The 12,410-nt window shown below is 42.0% G+C and overlaps 1 protein-coding gene across 7 annotated transcripts in view; it reads right to left on the minus strand.

Moving 5' to 3' along the window:
* Positions 1-12,410, minus strand: part of POMGNT1 (protein O-linked mannose N-acetylglucosaminyltransferase 1 (beta 1,2-)) — a 1,898,302-nt gene that overhangs the window by 1,315,980 nt on the left and 569,912 nt on the right. For all 7 annotated transcript variants that reach the window (XM_044085953.1, XM_044085951.1, XM_044085948.1 and 4 more), the window contains one exon: positions 8,965-9,040. In XM_044085953.1, coding sequence (XP_043941888.1) covers positions 8,965-9,040 — 76 coding nt within the window. The remainder of the gene's footprint in view (positions 1-8,964; positions 9,041-12,410) is intronic.

The raw sequence follows: 12,410 nt of genomic DNA on the forward strand, positions 1-12,410 counted from the left end.
TGGGAGAGAAGCAGAGGGAATAAAGTCCACTGCATCAGAATCTTCATAAGTAGATAAGGGTAAATCCTGGTCATCAGAGGAGACAGAAATTTCAGAATCCTGGTCCTAGGTCTCAGAGGGGGAAAGATGGCTTCCCCTGATTAAAGTAATAAGATCTTCAGCCATTCTCATCATTTGTTTTTCAGGCATAGAGGCCTGACCATGTGGTCTGGGCATCGGTTTCCTAGACATGGTTCGGGTTTTAGGCCTAGAAGAAGAAGATAGCGACAGTTTAAAATGCAAGTCAGTAGGCCTGAATACACACTCAGAAGCTGATGCCTACACAGCGTCTCTGGACCCATCTAAGGTAGAGACATCCACAGGTTCCACAGCTGAAGTATCTCGCGGCATACAGGACTCCGAATGGGTCTCAGTAGAGGCCTGCGAATCTGAAGTAGCGGGTATCAGGGGCTGCGAAAGCTCTTCACTAAGTACCGGTGAAATGGCAATTAGTTTAGGAGAAGCGTCATTGGCAGCTTTGGACCTAAGTGGCCTGTCTCTGTCTTTATCTTTGCGTTTTTTTGGAATGCTGGTAGTTGGGTGGCTTACTGAAGACATATCTGGATAATTGAACTGAGTACCAAAATATTTAGAAGCGAAAATGTACCGATGACAAATAGTTTGTGGATTAAATAAGGCACAAAACCGACAGTGAGGTACATCGTGGTCAGGGCCTAGGCAAGGAATACAGTACGAATGAAAATCTTTATAAGGTATTTGCTTTCCACAAGAAATACAATTACTGACTTTTACTGACATCGGTTTAGAGCAAGAAAAAGTTTCCCCAGTGGGGTACTTAGCTTTAGCTGAAGACTTCAGTTCTGAAACTCGAAAATGAGAATTTCAGGAGTCGGCCGACCGGCACTTGCGAAATGCTTCTGCTTCGGGCACTGCATGACAAGAAATACTGATGTAATGGCGTCGGCTGCATGCTTTATACCCCTGATTACCTGACGTCATGGAAGATGAGACAGCAACCGATGCAGGACCCAAGACTTTGATAATCAGGCCGACTAAGGGCTACTACAAGCAGATAACCCTAATATGATGACTGCAACAGTGAAACACGAAGAACATCTGAAATGGCACTATGTGAGACGTGATAAATCATGTGCAGTTCCCAAAAAAGGGGCACACTTGGAAAGATACAGCACCAAAAACAACTTGTATGGATCATGGAAATATGGTTCAGCCAACTTCAGCATTGAGTTACACTTACATTCTTAAGGATGGAATGGAAATTTTAGATGCATTCTGAATATAAGTGCCTAACTACAATTCCTGGCAAGCTTTACAGAGAAATGTCAACAGGGGAATAAGGCATTTCTAAGTGACAGCTTGACATGTTGCATTACACTCTCTTTCTACCGGGGTGGATATCAAGGTGGTGAATGCAATATATGTCTAAGCTGCATCAAGTTGGTATTATATCAGTAGTAAAAATCATATCTATTAATCTGCAGCAGGTGAGCTTACCAGAAAGGGATTAAAACTCCATCCCTTTAAATTTCGACTTGCATGCAGTGGCATAATTTATATAAATAAAAATTAATTTATACTTGGAATCACCAACTAAGTGCATTCAGTAACTGAATGTCAAAATACTTTTTTCTGAAAAAATGTTCATAAAACTTCAGCTAGTTTCAAACATATGGCTTGATACTGGTAGGTACCACCAACTAAGCCTACACAGCCATCAGGCTACTCTGCATTTTGTCATTCACTTCACTGCAAAGATACATGGCTAGCATTTGTTCTGGAAATACTCATTTCTCATTTAAGTAAAAAAAAAAAAAAGGTTTTACTGGCATTAACATGCATATAATAAGATATAATAAGATGTCTGTATCCTTACAGTTAGATCATATAGTATGATACATAAGGTTGGGCATCTTGTCCTGAAAATTATATTAAAAAATATATGAAATCTGTATATAGAAACTGAGTTCACTTGGTTAAGGTAAAATAAAGGTTAAAATGACCATAAGATTTTAACAAACTCCAATAAAAATGGTAGTTGTGTACTCACCATAATGCTGGATCCTTTCATTCATGTCTATTAGCTATGACTCACGAGTCCTCTAGCCGCTTGTCGGATCCAACTCAACAGCATTAGTGCTCCAACCTTGAGACCTTTTAAGAATTTTCCTCCTATAATCACCAGGGACCTAGATTATCTCAGAGTATGAAGCCCTGTGCAAGGACCTACTGTTCCACAAGGCAAGGAATACAAGTATCCTTCACGTCCTACAAGTCAGAACATGAACACGGATGGAGGGAGGACTGTCATGTCAGACAAACATGAATGAAAGGCTAGTCTTATGGTGAGAAAATAACCTGTATTCTATTCATTCAGTTTATCTGATCCTACTTGTGGGTCAGAACCTCAAGCTACATGGATTCTAGGGTAGCATCCTGAGACATGACAAGTCTCTTATGTCTTCTGACTTAGGTGGAATCATGACTAGAGACCTTTAAGGACACAGGCTCCAAAGGATCTCCCTACCTGGAAATGGAATCTAGTCTGCAGTGCTTAATGAACATATGGAAAGAAGACCACACTGTGGCCACTCAAATCTCATCTATGGAAGAACACCTGAAAAAACTGCAGAGGTAGCCACTGCTCTGGTAGAATGTGTATGAGTCTGCCTGTCAAAGTGCGATTATGCACAGAATATACATAACAATGCAATCCAACAATCCATCTGGAAATGTTAACTCTGGACACACTGCAGAAGAGCTTAATAGTTGCAAAGGAGATGAAAATTTGATTCCATCTTGAAAGATCTAGTCCTATGAAGGTAAAACCACACTTGTCTATTTACATCCAAGATATGAAGGATGTACTACCTCTTGTTGGAATAGTTCAAAAAAGCACTGGTAAATGAATAGGCTGTGTCATGGCTGCCGCTGCCTCAGAAGCCACTTTACAGAGAAAGGGTGGGTTTGTACATAGGAACACATTTTCCTTTTGGAAAACCAACTAGGGCACTACAGAACAAAATGCATGGAGCCTGGACACTCCCCTTGGTCAAATAATGGCCAATAACAAGGTCTTCCAAGAAAGACATTTTAGCTTAGATGAAGATGTCGGTTCAAAGGGGGATCTGTCAATGCTTCTAACACAAAATTCAGGTCCAAGGAGGGAAAGGATCCCTAATTAAAGTTCTGAGACGAAAAACTCCTGTTAAAAAGAGTTTGCAAAGCTTACATGAGGTCAAACAGAATCCTGTCAGCCTGCATGAAAATTAGAAACGGCTGATAAATGTACTTTAATAATGGAGAAACTTCAGCCCAAATTAAACCAGTGTGCAAGAAAACAGATTACCACCTAAAAAGATGTTAATGCCTTATGATGAGGCCTAAATAACAAACTTCTTCCATGTCTTATAATAGAACTTGTACATAGATGCCTTCTAGAAAGCAGATTAAAGTTTAGCCACATCAGATGAAAAAGCTAGATTGCTGGCTATCACTGGCATTACAGAAACCAAGCCGTTAATCTGAGGTTTAGAAGATACTGGTGAGGCCTCCCAGACGGGTATGATAATAGACCCATTACTAGATTCCACATCTGTGGGAGTTCCCTGAGGTGAGGCTTGAGAAGAGTGAGCAAAATCTGCTGCTGCTAAAAGAGGGCTATGAGAATGACAGACCTTGAATTTGATTGAGTTCTGCAAAAACACTAGGGATTAGGAGCAATAAGGATAGGCATACAGGAGTCCCTCAGGGACTATCCTTGTGGAAGTCACATGACAAAATACTCAATACACTTTAGGTGTTGTCTGGGGAAACAAAACGATCCAGCAAGGTTGAACCCAGTGGTGAAAAAGTCTGCTGTGCCATCATCAGATTGAGTGACAACTCATTAAGCATGAGGCTTGACCTGCTGAGAGTGTCTACAAGGCAACTGAGAGCTCCCAAAATGTGTGATGTGAAGCCAATACTCACTGCCAAACCCTCACTGCTTCTCTGCATAGGGGATATGATCTGCTTCCTCCGGGTTTGTTCATATACCAATCCACCATCAAACTGTCCCTCTGGACAGAGAACACCCCAGAGGAAGACAGTCCTGAAGTTCCTACAATACAAGAGCTGCCTGTATTTCCTAGATATTGACTTGAAGATTTGCCTTGGCTAGATTCCATAAACCTTGGACTATCCTCCCTTTGTAATACCCCCACCAACACTATGGAGATGGCATCTGTAGTAACTACTGCTTCTGGTGGTGGAACAATAAACTTCCTGCTGGACAGAACATAAAGGGAGTTGAACCACCGTTGTAAATGCTGTCTTCACAAGTCTGTTATACAAAATGGGGTCAATACAGGATGCAAAAATTGAGACCAATGGACTCTCAGAAGCCACTGTAGAACCCGCAAGTGGTAACACGCAAACAGTATTATCATTACAGATGATGCCATGAGGCTGAGAGAGCCAAAAGAACTAGACTGGCCATAGTGGATGTAGTCATGTAGTCCAAAGAAGACTTTTGACATCTTGCCTCAGCGTTTGAATTCTGTCCGCCTGCAGAGAAACTAGTGAAGTGAGTGGTGGCCAAATGACATCCAATCAAGTGAATCACCTGAGTAGGCTGAAGAAATGATTTCTGATGAATTATGGAGAGTCCAACGGACAGACAGCAGCCTGAGCAAATAATCTCTGGTTTTGATCAGTAACTTCACTGTGACAGGAGCTAGGAGCCAGTCATCTAGACAAAGGAAGACTCCAACTCCCTGAAGGCTTAGAAGATTGCTATGACTGGCATGCACTTTGTGAACACATGGGGGGCTATGGTGAGACCGAAGGGCAGGGCCCTGAATTGATGATGACTGTCTTGTGTTAGAAGCAAAGATACCTCTGAGTCGCTTTTGCTAACCTGATATGGAGGTAAGTAACCTGAAGATTCATGGCATCCATCCAGGCATTTTCCCTAAGACAAGGATGAATTGACTGTACTGCGACTATTCAGAACTGGGTATGCTTGACTTATCTGTTCAAGTGACTTAGGTCTAGAATGGGCCCAAGGTATTGAGCTTTCTTCAGAACCAAACAAGAACCTGGAATAAAATACTGAACCTATCCGAACTGTTGGGACCACATGGATGGCTCTTTTGTGAAGCAAGGAGACCATCAATTTTGCTGCTTCTAAATGATGGGGTGGAAAATATGACAAGTGCCTTTTCATTTTGGGGGGGTAAGAAAAAAGACTATGGAGTAGCTCTGGATATTATACCTTTAATCCATTTGTCCATAATGATGGGCTTCCCCACAAGGAACAGTAGAGGGACAAGCAACCCTCAAGTGCCTCCAGAAGAAAGCAATCAGACAACCCTTTAGGGATGCTGAGATTCCCTGTCAGAAAAGGGCCCACAGTATTCCTGGTTCTGTAGATCTCCTCGGCCTCTGAGCCTGCGTCCATTAAAACGCAAGTCTCTACTATGACCACCCCTGTTCACAGCTGTTTTGAAAGGTTGTTGCTTGGTCTTTGGGACCTTTTATCTCCTCTTATATGATCTCTGTGGAGCCTCAAACCTCATTCTAATGGCAGACATTGTTTTGCCATTCTGCTCACATTTTTGCATTTTCACTTTTACCATAGCACTAAATAAAGAGCATCTATCAAAAGGGATGTTTAGTAAAGGGCACTTTAAAGTTGTCCACAGAATTGCAAAGGCATAGCCAGGCTTGATGTCTCACAGACTCAGGTGTCTTAGTCCATCTGATGCATTCCACATGAGGCACATCAAGAGGTTTGAAATTTTGACCATTGTGCTTTAAGATGTCTCCAACTGCTTCCTAGAATCAAACACTGGAGGTCTTCTCAAAGTTGTTAGAACCTGCTGCACCAAGTCCCACTGAATTTTTTTTGCGTGTGTGGCATAGTTCTGGGCACTCAATGCAAAAGTGACCGAAGCATATGCCCATTTCCCTAGTCTAGTCATAGTTCTAGATTCCTTATTAGGAGAATGGTAAGTGAATGAATTATCGGTCAGTTGCTTCATTAATGCTGCCATGATAACAGTATCCACAAGTGGGAACTATGCCCAGTGCTGTCTGTCCCTGGGAGCCCTAAGAATTTTATCTAGCTTCTGAGGCACTGTTTCACATGTATCAGGTTCCTGCCACAATCTTTTTACAGCTAGCTCTATCAACCTGTCTGCCAGAGGAATTGTTCAAGAAGTAGAAGGAAAACACAGATCACAAACAGAACCTCCTCATCCTGAGAAGATGGAGGTCAATGGGCCATGATCCCCTAGGCCACAAACTCTAAAATCTATCTGAAAGTGGCATCCGTGTAAAGAGTTTGGGGAAAACCCTCTCTGTTGTCAGAGTCAGTCTGATGTGATGGACTCAAAGTCAGTCAATGAGTCTCCTGTTACACATCCTCTTTCTTGGAACATCAGAGAGGTATGCCATAGATGACTGTTCCTGCTACTGAGCAATGAATTTGAGGCCCGTGGCTCAGTTACTACTCATGGATGCTTGATGGGATAGAGGAGAGAAGCAGTGGGAGACACAGGGTGGAGCTAATCACAGTAAAGCCTGCGTTTCTATTGTCAAAGGAGATGAAATCTTCCCAACCATAATCTGGAAGGCCATACTATCCTCTGCCAGATCCAAAGATGCCACTTCTGTAATTTGATCTGTCCCTCCCAAAGGAAAGATGACTGGCACTGAAGACAGCCTCCCCTTGGAAGAAAGAGTGGATGGCTTTGAGAGGGGAGATTGAAGCTGAAAAATCAAATGGCCATGTATCCAACACCATCAAAGGAGCTATGAGAGACAACTCTGAGGAAGGTGGCGAAGCCCCTGGACTGAAACAACAGTCAAGAGACAGCCTCAATCCCACAGCCAGCTGGAGTTACGTATGTTTTACACTATGCCTAAAATGACAACACAGAAGTGAGAACTAGGACTGAAGGCCTCAGGTTCAGCATCAGTTTGAACCACTGGTGCCAAAATCCACACCACGAAAGGAGATGGAGAAGTAATTAGGATCAACCCTATGCATCCTTCATACCTAAAAGGGATGGGAGGACTCCCATCTCAATATGAGTCAACAGGAGGGTCATCAAGTGATCCAGCTCTAACTCATAAGTGCTCCTATATGACCTGAAAGATGAGAAGGATGAAGTGGAAAGAGGACAGGAAGGGATCCTAGACAGTTCCCTCTCAGGAGTCTGGCTTGCAAGCTTCTTGAGTGATGTACCCTGGAAAATGACTGCTTCTTACAACTCTGAAGCTAAAACTGAGAGTACTGCTGCTTTGATGCTGAAGGTATCACTGTCCAAGATTTTTTGGAGCCAATGGGGATCAGAATCCCTGGAGCAACTCTTTCTCAACTATGATTCCTTAGGATTTAGGTCTGTCATTAGACGTCTTAGATTTGGGAGTCTCCTGATCCAGAGTCAAAAGATACATGATAATAACCTGACTTCACCTGTTGGCCAGTGCTCTGGGTTCAAATGGTTTGCAAACAAAGCAGTCAGCTGTCAAGTGATCCAAAGCTAAACACACGTCGCATAATTCATGCATGTCCCAAGATGGGATTTTGTATCCACATTTTTGTACATTTTCGAAAGGTTTACTCTTTAGCTTTCTCCATGTTGCTAAAGCATACACATGTACACACAAAGAAAAGATAACAACAGAGTAGTTCACCACCAAGAGTAGCTCACTAGAAATAGCTTGAAAGGAAAGTAAGCAAAAAGCTAACAGTACCACAACACTAAAGAAAAGTTTAAGCAAACCTTTTGGTTTCTATTTTTGTTTTTTTAAAGACAAAAGTGACAATGGTGAAACACACTGATGTTGAGAGACAGAAACGAAAGTGGTAATACCCAAAAGTTAGCTACTGAAAGGTCAAGAGAGAAACAAACCAAGTCTGGGAATAAAATGACCAGATATCCCATGTTTTAGCAAAATAAGCAAGGAAGAACTCTTAGCTGTGAGCCAAGAATAGATCCCTGTCTGTTTAGGATGCTGACAAACAAGAGCTGAAGTAATCTGGGTCCCTGGAGCATCATGGGATGAAAATTCTTAAAGGTGCTCGAGACTGGAGCACTAATCCTGCCAAGTAATTTCACACAAGTGGCTCAAAAACCAAAAAGTCGGATAGGACAGACTCGATGAACAAAATAAAACTCTAGCTATCAGTTCTCTTGAGAGTAGCACATGTAGAAGATAAACAACATAAGCATAATTAGACATTTGACTTCGGACATAAAACAAACTGTATTATTGTTACCATGACATTTTAAGTGTTGTAAATGTGGCAATAAAATGTTATTAACAATGTGTTACATTAGATTTCAAGATGCAACTGTTCCTTTGTCAATGAAGCTAAGAGTACAACATAGGGATATTTTACTGGCAACTGTCCTAATAGGGCTCCCTGGAAATTTCATCAGAAATACGTCAAACTATTCTGGAGATGCAGCTCTTTGAAGGGAACTACACAGCCAAAAACTGCAGTCAGAGGTAATTCTTCACAAAAGTAGCCAGTAATAAGTTATACACTTTAAGAAAGCTGTTTTCATGCATCATTTCTTCTGTTAAAATAAGCATTATCATTATGATTCTTGAAGCACCCTTCTTCTGTATTCAAACTGAAGCCTTCTTCTAGTAACACACACATATTTCTGAAAGATACTGCCTTCTTGGATGCAAATTCCCTTGAGGCTATTACAATTTTCCTACTGCATAACTCCTTTTATCTGCTCTCAGGATCACATGCTCTAAAATTCTGTAATCTCTTCTTTCATAGCTTGTGATGTGAACGCAATATAATTTTTGTAGCCTTCTTCCAATTTACCTTCCCTCCTGTGTCCACCAAAGAAGAAAATGTCTTGCTGTAACAGAAAAACAAGATTGCAGTTCAAAAAAAGAAATCTGCATTGTTTTCTAGTTCAATGCTCTTACCTCATAGTAGCCATCTATGAAAACAGTTATCATCTGTGGGTTGACTCCCTGTGCAGACAGCAAAGATCGGAGCATTCTGAAAGTAATAAAGCAACTAAATAAATTCCTTTACATATACCAGAAAGCATAATTAACTTTAAAGTGAAACAATAAAAAAACATTAAACTCCACAATTTCAACTATATGCCTTTAATGAAAAAAAGGCAGATTACAGATGTCTATCTCAGTTCCCTACCACCACCAAAAGGAATGGTAAGGCATTACCACTGCTTGCACTACCTTAAATTTAAGTATTATATATCCAACTTGCCTATACATCAATTTAAGTTGCTAAACAACCCCTGCATGACTGCACTCTATTCTGTACTATAGGCAGTATATTTTCAGATACCTCACCCTTCTCAAGGAAGTTCTGCCCACTATACCCATTGTTGCAGCCCATTCCATAACTCTGACATCCCTCATCCAATACAAGCTCCATGACTACACTAACCAAAAATCTATAAAGAGGGCAAATGACCTACTGCATCTTTGACACAATTCCTTCTTGTTATACACAACCAGATCTAAAATGTTATACCCTGCAAGTATTACCACAAAGTAACTTATCTAAATTCCATTCCTTCATCAAGATATGAAATGAAATATTGTCTAAAGCAGTCATATTCAGTATGCCTGGTACTACTTTACACTACTTCTGTATTTCATGACCTCTAATTCTCCAGTTACTGCTACAGTCTGGCAACAGGTGACAATCTCCTCTGCTTTCTTCCACTTTCTCCAGGAAATGCCATAGTGCTGCAATATACTCTGCAAGTAACCTTAACCCCTGAGTTTTCCTTGTAACTTATTCATCCAAAAGACAGCCATGTGCCCTTTGCAAATCCTCTCAGAAAAATAATAGCACAAACAGATGTCCAAATCCTCAATGCTTTTACCACATTCGGAAACCACACATACAACAAACACTAAGTCAAAGGCCTTATCAATATCCATCCATGAGAACTAGTTCATTTTGCAGCCACTCCGCTGAAGTCTTGGTGACCTAGCAGATTCAAGTTTATCCAAGCAATCACGGAATGTTGAGAGGTAGGTGTGAGATTAAAGCTACTGTTGTCCAGATGTCTTCAGAGTATTTTTTTCCTGAAGGATCAAAATAACTTTTTGATGCAGAACAAGTTAAAAAGGAAATAAACACGCACTCAGGTCAATCCACACGTAGTAATATGATGCTGTCATTGTCCATGTTGGTGTGATGCTGTCATTGTCCATGTTGGTGTGAATGACCCGAGACGTACCTCCCTGGACTACATGAAGAGAGACATGGAAGAGCTCTCTAATCTTGTAGCCCAGGCAGGTATGACCCTAGTCCTGAGTAGCATTCTGCCATCGCCCAGAATAATACTGCAGTACCGGGACAAAATGATCGACTTCAACAATTGGCTAAGCTTCTGGTGGCATTCTAAGGGGATCGAGTATCTGTATGCTTGGGATGACATGGTCGACGGACCACGATGGTTTGCCACAGATGGCCTGCACCTGTCGCCCCTGGGATTCCGGATACTGGCTAAGGCTCTTGCTGCCCCTATAGTGCTTTTATTTAGGCAAGGTTCACATAACAAATTCACCACCGTAACAGGAACAAGCAAGCAAAAACTGAGGGTAATGCTACTCAATGCTAGAAGTCTAAATCTCAAAATGCACTCACTCAAGGAACCCCTAAAAATGGAGAACATCGATATCTGTGCAGTGACTGAGACCTGGATCAAAGCTCCAGACAGCACCCCTGCAATACCAGGCTATAACTCATACCACACTTTCAGACCATGTAACCTGGTCCAAAACACCAAAGGCGGAGGTGTGTCCATATTCAATAAGGATATCCACACCTCCAGACTACTTGCTCAGCATAATGCATCCGAGATTATCCAAGTGCAACTAGCTCTGGGCAAAACTGCAATCCAAATTGCAGCTTGCTACAGATCCCCCACCATGCTCCAGGATTCTCACTCCTCTTTTCTTGACGTAGTGGAAAATATTAGGGTTCAACCAAACACCCTAATAATGGGCGACTTCAACTACCCCACAATTAACTGGGAAAACTACTCATGTACCAACTACTTAGCTCAACATTTTCTGGAATTCATAAACTCCAATGCTCTGGATCAACTTATCCACACCCCCACCAGGGGCAGCAATATCCTAGACCTAGTCATTACCAACATGAGTGACCGGTGTTCAATACCTGAAGTCAACTCCTCGTTGGTCCGATCCGACCATAAGCTAATCACCCTTGATATCCACATCCCGCCCCCACCCCCCATTAAGCAAACCACGGTAAAAAATTCTCCAAAGCCAACTTCATGCTTCTTAAGAGAGAAGTGGTGAACTTCATGACACCCATGCAGATGGACAATACAGTTACAACTGCTGAATCCTACTCAAATGCACTCTATAAGTACTTACACGAGTGCATGGATCGTGCTATCCCAAACAGAACCAAGATGCTATCCTCCAAAAAAAGGAAGCCAATATGGTGGTCCCCTGCCATAAACAAACTGTACAACAGAAGGAAGAAAATGTTGCAAAAGAGAGTAAAATCTCATGAGTGGAGGAGCTCCCTGGTCAGCCTCAGTAAGAAGCTGAGATCCCTTATAAGATCCTCCAAAGCTAGCTACGAAAACAAACTCACCACTAATTACAAGGACAACAACAAAGCATTCTATAGCTAAGTCAAGAATCTCAATGGCAACACCCAGATCTGCTCTGAGTTACAGCACAAATGCACAAAAATTACAGAAACAACTGATATTGGCAGATAGGTTCAGTGCTAACCTCACCCCCCCCCTCACCCCCTAAAGAGCCCATATCTATGCAGGAAGAATGCAGAGTCCATGTAATCACAACTACACAGGTAAAAGCTGCACTCTCTAAAGCCAAAAACACAGCATCCAAGGGACCAGACAACATCCCAGGCTGCATTTTAAACAACTTCAGAATGAACTGGCTCCCCACCATGTTCAATAATAGCCTCGCATCAGGCTTTGTGCCCACTGAATGGCACACAGCAGCAGTTATCCTACTCCACAAAGGGGGAACCAACAATGATCCTGAGAACTATTGACTTATTTGCCTGATGAGCCTGGTCTGCAAGGCCATGGAACGTATCATCATGGAACTCATAAACAAAGACACTGGTAACCTCCAAACTCTGGATCCCACCTAGTTCAGGTTTGTAAAAGGCAGATCATGCCTCCTGAACCTGATCAACTTCTTTGAGGCAGTCACGAAAGCCGTAGATGAGGGTAAGGTGGTTCACACAGCCTATCTTGACCTCGCCAAGGCTTTCGACACCATCCCCCATTCTGGAATTATAGCTAAACTCACTAAACTAGGTATAAATCCCTACGTCACAAGATGAGTTGCCAAATGGCTCACTGACAGAA

This window comes from Protopterus annectens, chromosome 10.part0 (assembly GCF_019279795.1).
Source record: "Protopterus annectens isolate FY-2018-M chromosome 10.part0, PAN1.0, whole genome shotgun sequence".
Lineage (NCBI taxonomy): Eukaryota > Metazoa > Chordata > Ceratodontiformes > Protopteridae > Protopterus > Protopterus annectens.